The sequence below is a fragment of the Vitis vinifera genome, chromosome 10 (genome assembly GCF_030704535.1).
Source record: "Vitis vinifera cultivar Pinot Noir 40024 chromosome 10, ASM3070453v1".
Classification (NCBI taxonomy): Eukaryota; Viridiplantae; Streptophyta; class Magnoliopsida; order Vitales; family Vitaceae; genus Vitis; species Vitis vinifera.
The window spans coordinates 11629442-11650908 of NC_081814.1; the positions used below are offsets into that span (position 1 = coordinate 11629442).

General features: G+C 32.4%; 3 protein-coding genes across 4 annotated transcripts; 2 read left to right on the forward strand and 1 right to left on the reverse strand.

Moving 5' to 3' along the window:
• The first annotated feature begins 129 nt into the window (after positions 1 to 129).
• Positions 130 to 1081, forward strand: LOC104880516 (uncharacterized). The gene has a single exon (XM_010657378.3). The coding sequence runs from the start codon at positions 215 to 217 to the stop codon at positions 914 to 916; it is 702 nt and encodes a 233-aa protein (XP_010655680.1). The 5' UTR covers positions 130 to 214; the 3' UTR covers positions 917 to 1081.
• Positions 1082 to 7431: 6350 nt separating this feature from the next.
• LOC100243001 (protease Do-like 5, chloroplastic) lies at positions 7432 to 15630 on the forward strand. Of its 2 annotated transcripts, XM_002278236.5 has the most exons (8): positions 7432 to 7950; positions 9412 to 9561; positions 10305 to 10367; positions 10494 to 10583; positions 14315 to 14437; positions 14690 to 14777; positions 15033 to 15107; positions 15440 to 15630. In XM_002278236.5, the coding sequence occupies exons 1-8, from the start codon at positions 7705 to 7707 to the stop codon at positions 15544 to 15546; spliced, it is 942 nt and encodes a 313-aa protein (XP_002278272.1). In that variant the 5' UTR covers positions 7432 to 7704; the 3' UTR covers positions 15547 to 15630. The 2 variants fall into 2 exon arrangements, with proteins under 2 accessions (XP_002278272.1, XP_059596206.1); XM_059740223.1 differs by lacking the exon at positions 9412 to 9561 and having other exon boundaries at positions 7575 to 7950.
• Positions 15631 to 15917: 287 nt separating this feature from the next.
• On the reverse strand, positions 15918 to 17126 carry LOC100853415 (agamous-like MADS-box protein AGL61). The gene has a single exon (XM_059740224.1). It carries the CDS (start codon positions 16991 to 16993, stop codon positions 16190 to 16192), a length of 804 nt encoding a protein of 267 aa, XP_059596207.1. The 5' UTR covers positions 16994 to 17126; the 3' UTR covers positions 15918 to 16189.
• Positions 17127 to 21467: the final 4341 nt, after the last annotated feature.

A 21467-nucleotide genomic window follows, 5' to 3' on the forward strand; every position in this document is an offset into this window, starting at 1 on the left:
ATGGGCATTTTTGAGAATGCGGAGAGGTCGAATTATTTGCCACCTCGACAAAGATTGAAGACCTACACTTCCTTTTTCGGGTAAGCCCTCCTATAAAACCCCTTCATGATACGGTACTTCACCAACTGCATTTTGAAAACTTGAAACCCCACGACACCAAGCCACAAAGCCTCTCTCAAGTCTCAAGTCTCAACTCCCTTTTCTCTCTCTAAGCATGGCCAAACTACCTCTAAGTTTAGCGTCAACTAGACCTTACAAAACCAAAGACTATTCTCAACAACCAAATGGGATCTCCTTCTGGGCCTTTCTGGTGTCCATTTTCATTTACATTTCTATTTTCTATGTCTTCAACCTCTCTCCTTCCACTCTCTTTACCACTCCCAGGTTCTGGTTCTTCATTTCCAACACCCTCATCCTTATCATAGCAGCGGATTCCGGCGCTTTCTCCTCCTCCCCAAAAGAAAACCACCAAGATTTCTATGATGAATACTTGGCAAATAGTCGAGCAAGGAACTCTCCATCCGTTGAGGTCGTCGTTGAGAAAAGCATTACACCAGTACAGGAGGTTGAGAATTTGGTAGAGAACAAGGTGGTTGTCCATGAAACTAAATTAGAACTAAAAAATGATCTTGAAAAGCCTAGTGAATCCACCCCAGAAGATACCAGTGAAGCTTACCATGACAAGAAGATCGAAGCAAGAACAATTCAGCGTAGCAAGTCTGATAAGGCGATATCGGTGAAGGCGAAAGATGAGGAGAACAAGACTGTCCTCCGCAGGTCGGAGACTGAGAAGCTGCGACCAAGTGCCGAGGAAAATGAGTTTCTGAGTATGTCAGATGAAGAACTGAATAGAAGGATCGAGGAGTTCATTCAGAAATTTAACAGGCAAATTCGGGCTTCAAGGGATCAGTACTAGAAACCTGGAACCATATTTTCGAAGTAAATTTGAGGGCTTCAAAACATTTCGCTGTTTTGTTTTGTATGCTTCTGTCTTTGTTTCTCTTGTAAAAGTTTCGAACTTTTGTAAGGACCGCTATGGCGCTATGTCTATATCAAAAAAAATTTCCTTCTATGCTTAAAATTGTATTTATCATATGTTTGGTTACGTTGATAGTGCTCCTAAAAACAGTTCTAATATAAAACATGTTTTTAAAAATATGAACTTTCGAAAACATTTTTAAAAATTAAAAACAATACTTACAATACTTTATAAAAAAATAATTAATAAATCATTTTATTAAAGAAAATTACAAAAAATATGGTTAGTACTCAAACTCAAATCATATTTGATCAAGGCTATCATAGCGTTGAAATTGAAGCAGTGGGACAAAATTGAAGTGGCAGAAAGGCAACCCTAACCCATGGAGCAATAAAATTTTAGGCCCCACCCATTTTGGATTCTTGTTTAAATAGAATAATACTTTATGTTTTATACTGCGAATGGATTCCCGAAAGCATTGTTTGAAAGATACGATTACATAATCTGTGTGAACGTTGAGATATTTTAGTGAGACTGATGGTTTTACATAGCCTTATGCCCATAGAGTGGGCAATTGCTCGAATTCATTGATGTGAAATTTCCTGTTAATTAAGGTGTAAATAAATAAATTTATTTGTTTTTTTTCATACCTTAATGTTATTATTTATTAAATGTTAAAGCTAATTTCTTTTGCTAATTTAAAAATGTTTTAAATCAATAATTAGTGTAATATATAGTATTTATAACATATTTTATACTATAAGGTATCAACTTTTATTATAATAATAAAAAGTCTAAAAATTACTTTACAAAAAATGTTTCTTTCCTTTCAAAGGGAATGTGAAATAATGGACCATACTCTACTGCTTTTGGTTGAGAGCCAGTAGAATTAGAGAACAAGAGTTATGGTTGATTGACAATCACGAAGGTATATGGAAAATAAATAATAAAAATAAAAATAAGAAATGAAAAAGAGAAATAATGTTTTAATTTTTCTTAAATTATTAATTTAAATTTTATTACTTATTTTTATTTAAGTATTGTAGTTGTTTAATAAAATTAATTTTAAATTTATTTTATATTATAAAATTGACATGTTTACCCTTTGTTTTAATTTATATTTATATTTTCATTAATATTAAAAGTATTGCAGATGCAAAAATATTTACAATAAAAAATAAATTATGAAAGTAAAACCATTGTTGTAAATTTGATATTGAAAATAATTTATTGCTTAAAGTTATTTTTTATTTTAAGTTATGATATTAACTTAAATTATCAAATATACTTAAATTATTTAATGACTTAAATTAAGTCATTAAATTTGGTTTATCAAACACCCTTTAAATAACATTCTATTTAATGATCTATACAAATGATATATTATTTTAATTATAATTAACCGTCCAAAATAATTTGAGAATTCATATATGACTTGAAAATGCATTGAGAATCCATTACCCATAAAATTATTTTAAAGCATCTTACATCATTATATTGAATTTGAACTTGATTATTAAAAGCATATTTAACAGTGATTTTAGAAAATATTTCTAATTTTTTTATTTATTATAAAAATTTTCAAGTGTAAAACAAATTAAAAACACTTTATAAAATCATTATTAAACAGGTTTTAGTGTATTTATATTAATTTTTTTAAAAAATAATAATAACTCGAGATCTTATCCTTTCTAACCACTTTATTGCTATAATTACTAATCCATGTCCATAAAAATTTTGCTATTCATATATCAAAATTGTGAATTTTTTATATTCAGTTTGACAAGGACAACCAGATCATCATCAACCACAGAAAGTTACAAAGCAGAAAACCTCCTTCTCCTTTAAGCAGCACAATCCAAGGCAAGCACCTGTTTCTTTTCGACCATCACAATCACAATAAAGAAAAAGAATGTTAATAAAATCACTGAAATGCAGCACTGAATTGAACAGCGAAAGAAATCCAGAAGCATCCACCCAGATTAGAACTAATTCGATTTTTTTCACATCAAGTAAATTGATTTGTAGACCAATTAAAGATTTTGATTTTTTTTCTTCCTTTTTAGCTTTAGATTAATATAATTATAAAGATGTCATTAAAACAGAAACTGATGAAGATTGGGAATGACAGGACTCCCCACGATCCGGTCGGTAGATATTCTTTTGAGAAACCTTACACAAAATAATATTAAATTACACAAAAATATGACATTGTCATAGGACAATATTCTGACACATACCATACAAGGCCGGTGCAATTAAGGAACAAAAACCAATTAGTCAGAAACCTAGCAAAATGATTTTTTGGTCGACCCATCGTTTTCCATGGCAAAAGGCCCTTTAGGCTCCACCCCTCACATGCAAATAATTTTCTCTCGGACATTATTGTACGGTTGGCTTTCACTGTAATCACTTTCTTCATGAAACGTCCTATCCTATAATATTGCATGGTACATTTTTTTTCTTTTTTTTCCCCCAAAAATATGGGGATAATATTATCATGAAGCTAAAAACTTTGCAATAATTCAGAGAAATTCCTGCCTATTTCTAGAAGTATCGTTGGAAGTTGTTTAGTCCACTTCGGAGACAAAGCCATGGCACAGTTGTTTTGAAGGTATGCCATGTCTCCTCCTTTTGTCAGTCCTTAATTTTTGTGACAGATGTAGGCGAAACAAAGAAAGTAGGGATCCACAAAGTGGGGATTCTTCTTTCCCTTTTCACTTTGGTCCACAGTTAAAAACTTCCTATTTATGTTTCTCATTCGAAGTTCGAACGAAGACTTCGTGTAAATTGAGGATTTTGGATATGAATGTCCCATCAAATTGCAGGACGGATGGAGCATCCGGTGAGGGTTTTTAGATATGAAAGTCCCATCAAATGTCTCTGATGCAGCCAGTAAATTTACTTTGGAAGCAACTTCCCTCTTAAAGAAAAGAATATGATAATATTAATGGTTGAAAAGATCTGGCCAATGGGTGTCTTCCACGTTGCTACAATGATTTTCACTTAAATTGATTGCCACCTTTTCTATTCGCGAAAGGTTAACATGGACACGTGGTCACCGCCCTCTTGTTTTATCTAGGATTTGACCTTCTCACAAATCATGCGTACAATCATACAAATTATGCAAGTCATGCATAACTGTTTAATTTATTCATTTTTAAAATGATTGTTGTTGTGCTGTCAAAACATCTTCATCCATGGATCACAGATTGATGCTTCTTCGTCATAAGGTTAAAAGATTACGATTTTGAATACGTTTTTAAAGATTTTCTGTATTCAGATTTTTATTAATATGTCTAATTAGAGTGTTATTAGAAAAATTATTTATCAAGTGCTTTTTTTAATATAATTAGTTATTTTTGTAATTTTTATAAATATTTTTAAATTTTTGTTTAGTGTTTTATTTTTATTTTTTAAAAAATATTTTTTATATTAGAAATAGTTTTTAAAAATATTTCATGAACTTTTATTTTAACATGGTTTTCCATAAGTGATATAACTAATTTTTGAATTTGTTTATTGGTTTCTTGGATGTTTTTCTTATATTCCATCAAGCCTTTATATGTCATCCTCTAATTGGTCTGGTTAGTAACTATTTATAATTGAAAATATCCGTTTCAACTTACGACAATTATAAGTGTTTGTTCAAACGGGTGCTTCAAGCAAGCATTAACTCGATCATCATGAGTGTATATATATCTAGATGAGTGGTTGGTGTAGGTACATTATGCCGACACTCGTGTTACCCAAACGAGAGTTATTTAAGTATGCCAAGTTCAATGCCAAATTCGAATGCGTCCATCATTACCCATTTGACATTGAAGACCATGTATATTTATGATACGGTGGATGTAGTGGGTACTTTAATTTTGGTTGTTGCTACTCTTGTAGACATGTGAGAGACATGGTCGTCTCCAAGGATAAATATGACTTTAATTGATATATATATTAATATTCAATGTTTCAAATGTTGCTAGCTGGGTGAGTCACTTAAGTTTGATAGAGATTGACAATATTTGAAGGAACAAGCCCTCAAATAACTTACTTACAACTAAGCGGTAATCCTAACTTCTAACAATACAAATTAAGCCCACCTAATCAATCCCAATATATAATATGTATATCATCATTTTGATTTAAGAAGCCTGAGTTGAATCATTGCATCTTTGTATTAAGTCAACCTTATCTTAAAGTCACGAAAACAAACTAATATTTTTGAAAATAGAAAAGATCATCATTTATTTTCAAAATCTAGAATTCCGTAAGAAAATTAGAATTCTAACATAAGTCGTACTTAAAAATAATTTTTAAACATGTGAGTCAAACAAATAAGAGTTAGGATAAGACATTTGCCATTGATAGTCTCACTAGTCCATTAGTAACTAACAATTTTAGATTCTTAATTTGATAACTTGTAATTGACGTAACAATTTTAGATTTTTGGTAACTTGTAATTAATTCCTTAGTTAGGTTGATTGTTTGTTCTAAAAAAACAAAATTAAGAATGATTCAACCTGGACCTAAATTAAGTGGATGTTTCATAAACTAACTTAATAACTTAAAATGACTTAATAATTTACTTTAAATATGTTTGATGAAATAATTTAACAATAGGATTTAAAGTTAAAATAATTTTAAGTAATAAATAAAAATAATTAATTTATTCTTAACTTCATTTTTATTTTTTTTTACCTTTTCATCTATATTTGCTCTAATTATCTCCACATTCTTTTTTACTACTTCATGACTTTCACTATCATTCGACTTAATTATAATTTATAAGGATAAATATTTCAATTTAATGATTTAGAATAAATTTTAAATTAATTTTATTAAACAACTTTAATACTTAAAGTAATAATTAAGAAATAAGTTATAACTCAACAAATTAAATATAATTTAACTTAAAATCAACTTAAACCATTAAGTAATAAGTATTAAGTTGTATGAAACACCCTTAAAATTATTGTTTTTTATATATAATTATGTATTTTTGGTTGCATGCATGCATGACATAAAATCGGTTATCATCTCTCTCTCACATTAGAGCCATCATGATCAAATGCCTAAAAGGACAAACCCAATCAATATATTCCCTTTCTCGCCATCCCATCTAAACTGTTTGAAATTTGTTCCCACAGTGTAAATTGTTTGCACCCCCAAAAGATAGAGACTCCGTAAACTAGTAGCTAAGCTACCAACACATATAAACAATGGAGCTATCAACATCATCTCCCATCTGAAGAAGTTGGACAGATTCTGTTACATTTCTTTGTGCCAATCAGAGAGTGACAATCTCACAAGCAGTTGCATGCATGGATCGGAGGGACCAATCTTGATCCTCAAAAGCTATGCTTCTGGGGATGACAGGTCTTGCTTTATGAATATTCATCTCAACGGGGCGACTCCATGGCATCACACGCCATCCCCAGATCAATGCGCTTTGGTCTAATCATAACCAACAAAGTTGGTCACTTCGAGTGACAGCCTTATCCCTCCAGGTTTTTTCACAAAGTCTTTGGCTAAGGAATTTGTCTTTTTACAAAGCTGTAATTGAGGACTTGAATGATATAAAGACTTTGATTGAAGATGCCTTATTGGATGTGCAGTAACTCAAATACCATGATCAGAGCCTTACAAACAATGTCATTGTGTGCTACCTTCTGATCTAAATAATACCATGATCAAGTGAGAACATCCTACAAATTAAACCTCTCCACGTCGGACCGACTAAATTAGATAGAGCCGCAAAACAATGCAAACCCACTGAATAGAATTTCAATATTCTACCTTGATGTGATTGAAGATGGTGAGGGTTTTTCAAGAAAAGCTACATCTTTAAGCTTTCACTTATAGCTAATGAACACTTAATAATTTTTCTAAAAGATTAAGAGCATATAACCTCCTTTGGACTTACCCCTAGAGTCGATAAATAGGAGAATAAAATAGTTTTTTTTTTTAATTAGTAAATTGAGGAAATAAATATACATTGAAGTTTGAACACATAATCTCCAGTCATAGGAGGTTTTGATATTATGTTAGTGAATCAATTTTCTTTAAGGTTATATTTGATTCCTGAAAAGTATTAAGAAAAGAAAAGAAAAAGTTAAAAAAAAATATTTTCTCATGTTTAATTGTTCTAAAGGAAATATCAAAGAAAATGAACTACAATTAAAACTAATTAGAAACTTATACATTTTCAAATTATTTAATTTTTATATTGAAAAGTTAAAATAAGTTAAATAAGTTTGAAATGATATATAAAAATAATTTATTAACTTTAAACTTGTTTTTTAGTTTCTTTCGTTTTTTCTTTTCTAGTTTCTTTTCCTTGTATTTTCCCTTAAATTTTTCGAAAACCAAATTAAGGTTGTAAAATTTGGGCCCATAATATATTCATGCATTATAGGTTTTTAACAAATAGCACATGAGTGCTATGGTTCTGAAGGCACTGTTCTGTCCAAGAGAGTGAAGACTGGAAGTGCTGGACGAAAGCCCGAACCCCCAGACCCACATATGCTTCAATTGTTTTCCAAATTGTTGGGCCTAGCCCAAAATTATTAGCGGCTTATATCTGTTCAGTTCGACATCATCCCTGTCCTCGTAGGTCCAAGCGGAGAAGAGGAATTGTAATGAGAAGGATAGGAATTGGGCGTTGAGAATCTAGGTGGGAGAGTGAAGAGGGTGACCTTAATTGTATCCATTCTGGATTGAAGGAGATAATGGTGGTGTTGGGTTGCCTACAATCCATCCCCTCTCTGATTCCAACCAAGGAATCACCGTCATCCTCTTCTTCTTCACCATCATCATGGAGCAGGAGCCTTGGTACAAGAAGAGAAGCCATAGTGTTTGGTACATGCTTTGTTTCCTCCTTTCTCAGTTTCACACCTGCTTTTCCCTCTGCAATTGCCCAGCAGGAACAAGATCAGTTTCAGCAAGATGAAGAACGTGTGGTCCACCTCTTTCAGGTCTCCTCTCTCTGTCTTTTCTTTTCTCCTTCACCTTCTGATATATAAAATAACAACTCTTTCTTGCTTGCATAATACTGGTTTTTTTTTGTAATTAATTGCTTGGTCTGGGTCACTGCATTGTATTGGTTGAACATTCGGTATGCACATGAATAAATTTAATGGAATTGGGATAATTTTTAATGTAAAAATTGGATGTATGTTTTTATTGTAAGAATTTATCAAGAATTGGGTGTTGACTAGAATTGCATTCCAAACGCACCTCAACTTATTTAAGATTCATTACTTGCTAAATTTTTATCATAATTGTTGGAGTTTTAGCAAGTTGCAACCAGTACTATTCATTCAACAAGTTTTACGCTTATAGCAGAGAAGGTAGCAGCTCCTTTTTACTATCGGCTAGTCAGAACCACTTTCTTGTATGTAAGCAAGTTAACCTGAACAGAGCAGTGGGTTATTTGTATTTATGCAACCTCTACACAAGCCGAAGCTAACCTCAATCATTTAAGTTTGAATTCAGTTTGAATTTGAATCAACTTTTGTGGGAATAGGAATGGAAATAGGATGAGAATGGAGGTAAATCATAATAGCGTCATATTAAGTGCACCTAGGCTCAAGGCACAACCACTCTTTAATTGTAGTGCCTTGCACCTAAGTTGTAGGAGACTTTTGCACCTTTGGTGTGCCTTGTACCTTCTAAGACTATGAATAGCATGTAGAAGAGAGGAATCAAAAACCCTACTAAGAGTGGGACTTGATTTCTATAACAATGAATTTTTTATTCCTATTCCCATTCTAAAAAACAATCCCAACACATTAATGAAAGAGATTCTCCATTCTAGTATTCCAAACACAGCATCGCTTGAGCTCCAGATTAGATTGGTAAAACTGGTAGCAAGCTGGCTTAGTTATCCTCTTATAGCATGTTTACTAAATTTTTCAGGAAATTGAATGGAAGAATAGAGAATCAGAAAAGGAAATCAAATAAAAGGAATCGTATTCAGAATCATCTACAGAACTATTATGAAATGGAAAGGGAATTTAATTAGAAAACTTTTAAATTAATAATTCTTAACTCCTAGAGCCATTTGTCCAATAATTCTCAAGTATAAGCACACTAATAGCCTATCGAAAGAAAAAGTAATAAGGAAGCTAATAACAGATCAGAGCGCAGTATACTTGAGTTTGACTTGATTAGACTGGAGAATGAACTAACAAATTCCCAAGCTGAGCACAAGCCACTTATTGTGCTTTGCCACTTAACTTTTGAAAGAAAAGTGTTCTTTATTCACTTGTGCATCTTTATTTATTTGGTTGTTTACTTATCCATTCATTTCTTAAATTGACATCTTGAATATTGGCTGAAATTATTCCCAAGGCCATTAGAGATTATTCTTGCTTGAAGTTGCATGTACTCATGAGTTTGTACTTACTAAGCTTTACTTGTCTTGATGGTTGTAGGATACTTCACCATCTGTTGTTTTCATTAAAGACCTGGAAATAGTAAAGAGCCCTACTAGCTCGTCCAATGAATCCATGCTGAATGAAAATGAAAACACAAAAGTTGAAGGAACAGGTTCAGGCTTCATTTGGGACAAGTTTGGTCACATAGTAGGCATTCCCTTCTTCCAGTTTAATCTTTGTTTCAATCACACAATATTATATGCAAGTTTTCTTTGGTTTTCCTTCATCTTTCTATTCTTTTTATTATCTCATGCATTTTGCTAGTAAATAAACACCTTGATAGGAAAAAGAAGTACTTCTTTTCAGCTGAATCCGTATTGATGATGCACTCTATCCTTTGATGTGATGATAGCAAAGTGGCAAAACATGCATTGCCTATTCATATTTACCTTCCTTTTCTATTCCAAGCTATACTTTGGTTATGCTAAGAGTCTGACTCCTATGATATAAATGAAAGTTAGATTTTTTTTCTTTTTCTATGTATCTGAAGTCCTGTTGACAATGTTTAAACCAATGCAATCCTCTGGACATATGTCCATGATTTTCTCCTATTTGTATTTTACGTTGCATGTTACATGCTTTGTTGGTTATATCAATCGACTACATTTTGTTCTCTTTGTAACTTTTGTGCTAAACTCCGGTAGTGCAAAGTCCTAGCAGCCATTACTTGTACAATATACTTTTACCTATATTATCATTGCAATCTTTGAAACATAGATACTTACCTCCATGGTTTTTTTTTCTTCTTCTTTTTTTTTTTTTTGTTTTTTGGAGTAGTCTTGTACGTTTTAGTTGGTGACCTTGTTTTTTTCTTCTATGTAGTTAAATTCTCCTTTTGGTGTAAAGTCTGCACTCCTTTATCATTGAGAAGAATTATTTGTATATGACAGGTCACTAATTACCATGTTGTAGCTAAACTGGCTACAGATACAAGTGGACTACAGCGTTGTAAGGTTTTGTCCTGTTTCTCGTTATTATATTTTGCGTTTCCTTTTTATCTTCTCAGTTTTTTTTTTATATAGTTTAATGTAGTAGACTCATGTTATCATCATTCTTATCTTGGTGCTTCTCTTTTACAGGTGTATCTTGTAGATGCAAAAGGCAATAGCTTTTCCAGAGAAGCTAAGATCATTGGCTATGATCCAGCGTACGATCTTGCTGTTTTGAAGGTATATTTTTAGTTCTTTATTAATTTTAAGGCAAGTTCTGTTAGGTACTTCAGGATATAAGAAGTACATTGCAAACCTCTTTTTTTTTTTTTTTTCCTTCTTCAGTTGTTTAAATACATTGTTAACTTGTAAATTGGAAATCCTCGCATAAGCCTTTCTAAGAGCTGCATTATATATGTTCTAAGAAGGCTAGGAAATGCAGCAACATGGAACAGTGAAGTAGAGAAATCATGCGGAACAATGCTTTAGTAAGATTCATATATGCTATTCCACCCTCTCCAATTTGGAGAACAAAACTTAACAAATAAAAACAGAGAAAAGTATTTAGAAAAAACAAATCACCTTCAATACAACACTATTAAGTACAGGTAAACAACATTTAAGGGAAAAAAATGAGGGCACTATTTAGAAAAACTTAAAGTACTTTAAGGGGGTGTTTGGCACGTCAGAATAGGGAATGGAAATAATATTTTGTTTCCTTTCCTATTTCTTAATGGAATGGAATGAATTTGATGATTCCATTTCTAACATTTGGATGAACTTAGGAATGCAAGATTGGAATGATTATTTGTTTCCATTCAAATATTTGATAATAATAAGAATGGAAATGAAAAAGAAATAAATTTATAATAATATCCTTACATATAATTTAAAATATTTTTTAATTTTTACTTTTATTTAAAAAAAAAAAAAAATTTGAGAGGTTTTTTGTTATTAAATAATAAGACTAAAAAATATATATATACTCAATAAATAAAAAATTAACCATAAAAAATCGTATAACCCTAATGCACAAATATTCAATTATTATTTTTATTAAAAATTTGAATAATTTGTCATGCTTAAGTAGTTATAAAATTATATTTTTTTAAAAAAAATTATTTATTATAATATTTAAATTTTCAAAGCTAGCAAATATTTTTCCTATTTTCAAAAGAGGAAATAAAAGAATTCAAATTTATTATTAAAAAACCAAAAGTTTTGTTTTTGTTTGTTTTTTTCTTTTTATATTTTTCCTAACCATTAAAAATTTTCAATATTGTAAACACGTGAAATCGAAAAATCTTTTTCCAACCATTTCAATTTTTCTCTCCAGTTTCCATTAATACAAGATAAAGAAACATCAAAGATTCCAAACATAAATTAATAAAAAAAAAATTAATCGATTTATAGAGAAGAAGAAACACATATAAAGAAGTAGAAGAAAAAAGAGAAAATAAGGTAAACCTGATCGAAGATGTAGAAGGGAGTTTTCAGAACCTAGTTGCAGCAAACAATAACGAATCTTAGATCCAACAATCAAAATGAACATCCAAAACCCTATAAATTAGAAATTGATTTTTTTTTTTTAAATATCGTGGAAGATTTAATTGATTCAATTTGGAAGAATCACTTGTTGTAGAGAATTGGATGATGAGTGGGTCTCTAGCTTTGCAAAGAAGATAAGAAGTGGATGATGAATGGATTTCTACCTTTACAAAGAAGATAAACATCGGGTTTGAAGAACAAGATAAGAGGGTAAAATAGTAATTTAGGTTATTTTATATTATCAAATAGGTTTAATGAATCAGAATACCACCTACTTTTAATGAATGCAAATCCGACTCATAAGTTAGATTTGATTTCTGCCGGAATAATTTTTTATTTCATTTCCGCCTTCTTAACATTTATCCAAACATAGGAATAAGGGAGAAAAGGAATGAGATGTCTATTCCCACTCCCTATTCCCGTGTACCAAACACCCCCTAAATTTAATTGAATGGGAATTTGTAAAATTTAAGATAACCTTAAGTTAAATTATGCTTAAGATGTTGAGTTAAAACTTATTACCTAATTCTTACCTTAAGTATTAAGATTGTTTGCTAAAACCAACTTAAATTTTTTCTAAACTATCAGATTGACATATTTACCCTCATTGATATTTAGTAATGAGATTATGAGAGAGAAATAAAGGGAGAATGAGACATGGGTTATTAAGGCAAAGGATGTTTAGGATTTATAAAATTTGATTGACTACTTTAAATCATTTTTAACTTTAATTTGTAATATTAAATTATTTTATTAAACATACTTAATGTTCTTAGTAACATAAATTAAGTCATAAGTAATATTAAGTCATTAAGTTGATTAACGAAACACACTCTAAATCCAAACAAATTTTTTAAGGAGCAAGCTTATTTTGGCTGTATTATGCTTCTTTCTTTTTATCAATTAGGCCATCCAATTTTGTCAGGTGTATCATTGATATGAAGTTTCAAACAGCTGTAAAGCCACGAAAAATTATTTAACCATCAAAAATTCGTTGTGGTTATATTTGTATGGCATGTGAAGTGGATATTTGTAACAGAAGGCAAGTTTTAAGATGTGAAGTGAATGTCTTATCAGAACCTCACATCTTGAGGTGTTCAGAGCCTCACATCTTGAGGTACAGTTTTTTCTGTTCAATTAAACCTCAAGGCTGTGCATTCTATGTGATTTCCATGAGTTGTTCCTTGAGATGTGGCTTGAGGACAAAGCCACAAAGCCTTTTAGAATGTGGTTATACACAGTAAACAAGGGACCAATTCCATTTAATGCCTGAGGTCCAAGGCGCTAGTTATAGGAAAAATCAAGGTATGGAAAGTCCTCCACTTTTCTTCTGTGTTTCTCTCATGTTGAGGTGTAGGCATCAAGGAGGCTAGAAGCAAGAATGAGGGTGGGGGTATGGAGTGAAGGAGAGTTGCTTATAACCCATCCATGGTCAAGAGAAATGTGAATCAAAGGGAATGGACTCTTTTCTAAAATATCTGCTCTTGCAATTATGTTGTTGCTATTGCAGGTGGATGCCTACCCAGATGGTGAGGAAAAAAGGGTCTTAGCATAAGTCGATACCACACAATTCAGGGGCAAACAAAAGTGAGCTAGCATCCTTTTTAAATTGGTCTTTTTATACTTACTCTTCTGGCAAAAAATTAACTTAAAGAACGTAATGGGAAACATTCTTGGGTTCTATTAAGTGGTCTTTCACACATTTATGATATCTAATATAGCTTACTTTTAGCAACTAGAGGTTTGATAGAGCTTGCACCTATTGATTGTAAGGACAAATAAATGGAATCCTGTTCAAGCCAATGATGTTGAAGTGAAAAGCGAATTTGCCTATTGGACTCAAAAGGTTTTTTAGTACTATTACTAGTGGTATTTTCAAGCACCCATCTTATCACTCTTAATACATGTGCTTCAACATGAGTTGACATCATACCACAAAGGGGGAATTCGGAAATAATTCTTGTTGGAAAAAGAAAAGGAACTCAATGCAAGAGGACTCGCCTAATAGTGCCAGTGTGATGGGGAAAAGAAATAAATAAGAATATCAACAGCAAAGGAAAATAGACATGTGGTAAGAATATTTCGCTCTTTTAATCAAAACGAAATATTAATTAAAATCCCACTAGTACTATTCTAATGAACTTTTGTTTATCCTCCTCTTCATTTGTAGGTTGAGTTTTACTACCTCTCTCTCTCTCTCTCTCTCTCTCTATATATATATATATATATATATATATCAAAATCTCAGGTTGCTTTTCTAATACCCTATTTATATTCTTACAATGGTACAATTTAGTATATGAATATGGAGCACCTACTAAAACGAGTTGCATGTGTATATGTATCTTGCATTAAGTCCCATGTGTCATGCTACTTTTGCAATAGTATGTGGTTGAAGACACTTAACCAACTGTTTTGTTCAGGTTGATATTGAAGGAAATGAATTAAAACCTGTTGTTCTCGGCACATCTCGTGATATACGTGTGGGTCAGAGCTGCTTTGCCATTGGGAATCCTTATGGATATGAGAACACTTTAACAACAGGGGTAATTTTCTTGAAATATGACCACAATCCATTTACCTGTTTTCAACTCCTTGTGTCCATTACCATAGTATACTGATGAGACCGTATTCTTTATTCATTTCAATTTTTACATCTTCTGTTGAATCATATACTGGTTCTTTAAATCTACTTACTCCAAGGGGAATAAAAAAAATATACTACTTCACTGCAAGGGAGTAGATGGCAGATATTCATTAACATAATGATTGCTTGCTGGGTGATTTGAGTAGTGCAGGTAGTTAGTGGGCTCGGCAGGGAGATACCCTCACCAAACGGAAAGGCTATTCGAGGAGCTATACAAACGGATGCTGCTATTAATTCCGGTGAATTTTCAAAATTTCTTTTAAAGATTTTCCCTCCTGTTTGTTGTTTTGTAGTTTGTCTGTGCATTGTGATGGAAGAAATTCATCCCATCATTTAAATTCTGTTGATGGTTAATAATATTTATTTAATTTTAGCTCCCTTATTCATAAAACATGTTTGGATCTTTCAAGTTGAAGTTTAGTTATATTTTCTTCCTTTAAACAAATTTCTAGATTTTATTTTTACAGATTTTTGATGTATTAAAATCTGAACAGGAAATTCAGGCGGGCCCTTGATTAATTCATATGGTCATGTTATTGGAGTTAACACAGCAACTTTCACTCGTAAAGGTGAGGAGATGTTCCTTTGTTCATTTGTTTTCCTTAATTGTGTGTTTTTGCATGTTTACACCCGATGTTTCCCTAAGTGGGCATATCGGTTTTGGAGAGTCGTGTATGATAAGCCAATCCAATCTCTGATACAGAAAAGAATCGCCCTCTGCAAATCTTAGGTTGTCTTTCATATCATTTTCAAAAAAACTCTCTTCTGCTGCTTTAACCATCCCTTTAGTGCCTTAAACTTCATTTCAACTAGGGTATCTTGAAAGGCTAAAACCCTGCCTTAAAATTAAAATTCGGTTTAAAGTTGAATTAAGCTTTTAGTTTATTGGTCTACTATGCAGGAACAGGAGTATCCTCTGGAGTCAACTTTGCAATACCAATCGACACGGTTGTGCGGACTGTACCATATCTTATTGTATATGGAACACCTTATAGCAATAGGTATTGATCACATTTCACCATTGTAATTACCATGTCACACTCCTAATTTAGGTCGTAAATTTTAATGGAAGAATGTCTCATTTCTTGCAAATCATTCATTACAGTGGATGAACAGAAAAAAAAAAGTGTTTGATTGTTTATAGAGAAATAAACAGTATAAAAAAACCGTAAATTTCCAACACTTCAGAGAATAACATTCCTGAAAATTCCAGATTTTTGGAGAAAACAGAAATCTTAGCTCCTAAACCAAACCAGAGTCGATCAGACGCTGAAAAAAAATCTGAGTCTTTTTAGGACATCAAATAGAGGATAACCTACCATAGTATGTGTTTATGAATCATCCATAGAAATTCCCCTTGAATAGATGATCAGAGGTACCTACCCATCCTTAATGGAAATACAGCCACCAATATTGAGTTCTTCAAATTACTATCCCAAACATCACATGTATTTTCTGTCAATGATTTGAACAAATAGCAAGGAAAATAGAAACGCGGGAAAAGATATTTGAATTTGTAACTGTACTATTCATGTAATTATGAAGAATATTCTTACAAGGAAGATCTTGCTGCAATCTTGATTTTACCGTTAGGAAAAAGAATTAAGGGAATGCAGTACCAAATTTGTATGGGGTTGGACGAATCGTCCGATCAGAAAAGGACTTCATCAAACTCAAAATCAAAATCAAAATCAATATCTATATCAAAATCAATATCCAAATTCGAAACCGTAGGGGACGCGAAACCATAGGGGACGCCATCAAGAAGAGGAGAAGAATCGTGCTCGTGGGGCTGGCATTGGAATTGGTGTTGAGGTTGGGGTCCAGGCGGTGTTGCATATTCAGCCATAGCATTGGAAGGGCCACTCTCCATCATCATCATCGTCATCTCCTCCACTCGATCCGCCACCTTCTCCCGGAACTCTTCGATGGAAGCCTTGAAGCGCTCCAGCTCAGACAACCCCATATTCTCAATTGGCGCATCCCACCAAAACCCAGCTTTCCCATCTCCGATCACCGCGGCCTCTTCTCTCTCCCTCCCAACTTCCGGCCTTTCCGGAACCCCCAAGCATTGTCTCTGGCCACGCTCATTCCCTTGTCCTCCACCCGCCCACCAAAACCCATCTTCCCTATTTCCCATCGCCGGCGCCTCTTCTCTCTCCCCCCCAACTTGCAGCATTTCCGGAGCCCCCAAGCACTGCCTCTTCCCACGTCCCATACTCGCACTTGAATGCGGCTCCTGGTGAAGGAAGCGATCGATCACGGAGTCAGCAGAAGGGTGCCCGAAGACGAAGGGCCTCCCCGCCGGAGAGAAGACGATCACAGTGGCCTCCACACCGCACAAACTGCAGAGATCGCCGACCTTCTTGAAGAGCCCAGTTCGGCGCTTCGAGAAGGTAACCTCCAAGGCTTTCTTTTTTTCAATTTTCTTTATTTCGATCTTCTTGCGGCCCATTCTGTACTTGTTCTCCGAGTTGACAACAACGAAAGAAGATGATCACAGATTCACAGCTGCCTTTCCAGTCTTCCTTTCCTTTTGTGGACATATATAGGCGCGCTTTTGAAGAAGATTTGAATATATTGACGCGCTTTTCAAGAAGATTTAGAAATATTACAACGGCTCATTTTTTATCACAGCTGCTTTTCCAGTCTTCCTTCCCTTGTGGACATATATAGGCGCGCTTTTGAAGAAGATTTATAAATATTACAACGGCTCATTTTAGATTCACCAAATCTTTTATTTATATATAAACTATAATTCTGATGCAGTTAAATTAAATTATACATTTTCAACCCACTCTATATTTATTGATGCTTAAAAATATTTATGTGAAAAAAGATTTATAATACTATATAATGAGTTTCTCTTGATATTATTGTCACATTTTAAAACCATGAGAATTTATTAAGCTCAAAACGAGTTATATTTATATTAAAAGGAATAGGGTATTATAACCGATATCCCTGATTGGACATAATGCATACATTGTGTTTGCGTGGGGATACATTATCTTCATGTATGGTTTTCTCATAAAAATTAAGTATTTGATAAATGTTTAGTTTAATTAAAAAGTTAGAGAATCATTTGGCACAATTCCTAAATAATTACTTGAGATATGATTTTTTTTTTTTCAAAAATCTTTTTTTTTGGATAGTACCAAAAATGTTATCTTGGTTTTCTTTTGGTTTACATCAACCACAGAAAGTTACAAAGCAGAAAACCTCCTTCTCCTTTAAGCAGCACAATCCCGGGCAAGCACCTGTTTCTTTTCGACCATCACAATCACAATAAAGAAAAAGATTAATATTAACAAAATCACTGAAATGCAGCACTGAATTGAACAGCGAAAGAAATCCAGAAGCATCCACCCAGATTAGAACTAATTCGATTTAAGCATCCACCCAGATTAGAACTAATTCGATTTTTTTCACATCAATTAAATTGATTTGTAGACCAATTAAAGATTTTGATTTTTTTTTTCTTCCTTTTTAGCTTTAGATTAATATAATTATAAAGATGTCATTAAAACAGAAACTGATGAAGATTGGGAATGACAAGACTGCCCCCGATCCGGTCGGTAGATATTCTTTTGAGAAACCTTACACAAAATAATATTAAATTACACAAAAATATGACATTGTCATTCGACAATATCCTTTGACACATACCATACATGGCCGGTGCAATTAAGGAACAAAAACCAATTAGTCAGAAACCTAGCAAAATGATTTTTTGGTCGACCCATCGTTTTCCATGGCAAAAGGCCCCTTAGGGCTTAGGCTCCACCCCTCACATGCAAATAATTTTCTCTCGGACATTATTGTACGGTTGGCTTTCACTGTAATCACTTTCTTCATGAAACGTCCTATCCTATAATATTTTGCATAGTACATTTTTTTTCTTTTTTTTCCCCCAAAAATATGCTGATAATATTATCATGAAGCTAAAAACTTTGCAATAATTCAAGGAAATTCCTGCCTATTTCTAGAAGTATCGTTGGAAGTTGTTTAGTCCACTTCGGAGACAAAGCCATGGCACAGTTGTTTTGAAGGTATGCCATGTCTCCTCCTTTTGTCAGTCCTTAATTTTTGTGACAGATGTAGGCGAAACAAAGAAAGTAGGGATCCACAAAGTGGGGATTCTTCTTACCCTTTTCACTTTGGTCCACAGTTAAAATTTTCCTATGTATGTTGCATTGGAAGGTCGAACGAAGACTTCGTGTAAATTGAGGATTTTGGATATGAATGTCCCATCAAATTGCAGGACGGATGGAGCATCCGGTGAGAGTTTTTAGATATGAAAGTCCCATCAGATGTCTCTGATGCAACCAGTAAATTAACTTTGGAAGTAACTTCCCTCTTAAAGAAAAGAGTATGATAATATTAATGGCTGAAAAGATCTGGCCAATGGGTGTCTTCCACGTTGCTGCAATAATTTTCACGTAAATTGATTGCCACCTTTTCTATTCGCGAAAGGTTAACATAGACACGTGGTCACCGCCCTCTTGTTTTATCTAGGATTTGACCTTCACATAAATCATACGTACAATCATACAAATTATGCAAGTCATGCATAACTGTTTAATTTATTCATTTTTAAAATGATTGTTGTTGTGCTGTCAAAACATCTTCATCCATGGATCACAGATTGATGCTTCTTCATCATAATGTTAAAAGATTACGATTTTGAATATGTTTTTAAAGATTTTCTGTATTCAGATTTTTATATTTATGTATATTTAGAGTGTTATTTAAAAAATTATTTATCAAGTATTTTTTTTAATATTATTAATTATTTTTGTAATTTTTATAAATATATTTAAAATTTTGTTTAATGTTTTATTTTTTCTTTTAAAAAAATATTTTTTATAAAACATGATTTTTCATATACGTGATATAACTAATTTTTGAATTTGTTTGTTGGTTTCTTGGATGTTTTTCTTTTAAAAGGTAAATTATAAGTTGTGCTGGTAAGTATGCCAAAATTCCACTTATTCTTTTTCTCTTGAATGTTCATAGATATTTATATTCCACCAAGCCTTTATATGTCATCCTCTAATTGGTCTAATTAGTAATTATTTATAATTGAAAATATCCGTTTCAACTTAGATGATCGTATTAGTGCTAATACAACAATTATAAGTGTTTGTTCAAACGGGTGCTTCAAGCAAACATTAACTCGGTCATCATGAGTGTATATATATCTAGATGAGTGGTTGGTGTAGGTACATTATGCCGACACTCGTGTTACCCAAACGAGAGTTATTTAAATATGCCGAGTTCAATGCCAAATTCGAATGCGTCCATCATTACCCATTTGACATTGAAGACCATGTATATTTATGATACGGTGGATGTAGTGAGTACTTTAATTTTGGTTGTTGCTACTCTTGTAGACATGTGAGAGACATGGTCGTCTCCAAGGATAAATATGACTTTAATTGATATATATATATAATTAATATTCAATGTTTCAAATGCTGCTAGCTGGGTGAGTCACTTAAGTTTGATAGAGATTGACAATATTTGAAGGAACAAGCCCTCAAATAACTTACTTACAACTAAGTGGTAATCCTAACTTCTAACAATACAAATTAAGCCCATCTAATCAATCCCAATATATAATATGTATATTGTCATTTTGATTTAAGAAGCCTGAGTTGAATCATTGCATCTTTATATTAAGTCAACCTTATCTTAAAGTCACGAAAACAAACTAATATTTTTGAAAATGGAAAAGATCATCATTTATTTTCAAAATCTAGAATTCCATAAGAAAATTATAATTCTAACATAAGTCGTACTTAAAAATAATTTTTAAACATGTGAGTCAAACAAATAAGAGTTAGGATAAGACATTTGCCATTGATAGTCTCACTAGTCCATTAGTAACGAACAATTTTAGATTCTAAATTTGATAACTTGTAATTGACGTAACAATTTTAGATTTTTGGTAACTTGTAATTAATTCCTTAGTTAGGTTGATTGTTTGTTCTAAAAAAACAAAATTAAGAATGATTCAACCTGGACCTAAATTAAGTGGGTGTTTCATAAACTAACTTAATAACTTAAAATAACTTAATAATTTACTTTAAATCATTAAGTATGTTTGATGAAATAATTTAATAATAGGATTTAAAGTTAAAATAATTTTAAGTAATAAATAAAAATAATTAATTTATTCTTAACTTCATTTTTGTTTTTTTTACCTTTTCATCTATATTTGCTTTAATTATCTCCACATTCTTTTTTACTACTTCATGACCTTCACTGGCATTCGACCTAATTATAATTTATAAGGATAAATATTTCAATTTAATGATTTAGAATAAATTTTAAATTGATTTTATTAAACTACTTTAATACTTAAAGTAATAATTAAGAAATAAGTTATAAGTCAACAAATTAAATATAATTTAACTTAAAATCAACTTAAACCATTAAATAATAAGTATTAAGTTGTACGAAACACCCTTAAAATTATTGTTTTTTATATATAATTATGTATTTTTGGTTTCATGCATGCATGACATAAAATCGGTTATCATCTCTCTCACATTGATCAAATGCCTAAAAGGACAAACCCAATCAATATATTCCCTTTCTCGCCATCCCATCTAAACTGTCTGAAATTTGTTCCCACAGTGTAAATTGTTTGCACCCCCAAAAGATAGAGACTCCGTAAACTAGTAGCTAAGCTACCTACACATATATACAATGGAGCTATCAACATCATCTCCCATCTGAAGAAGTTGGACAGATTCTGTTACATTTCTTTGTGCCAATCAGAGAGTGACAATCTCACAAGCAGTTGCATGCATGGATCGGAGGGACCAATCTTGATCCTCAAAAGCTATGCTTCTGGGGATGACAGGTCTTGCTTTATGAATATTCATCTCAACGGGGCGACTCCATGGCATCACACGCCA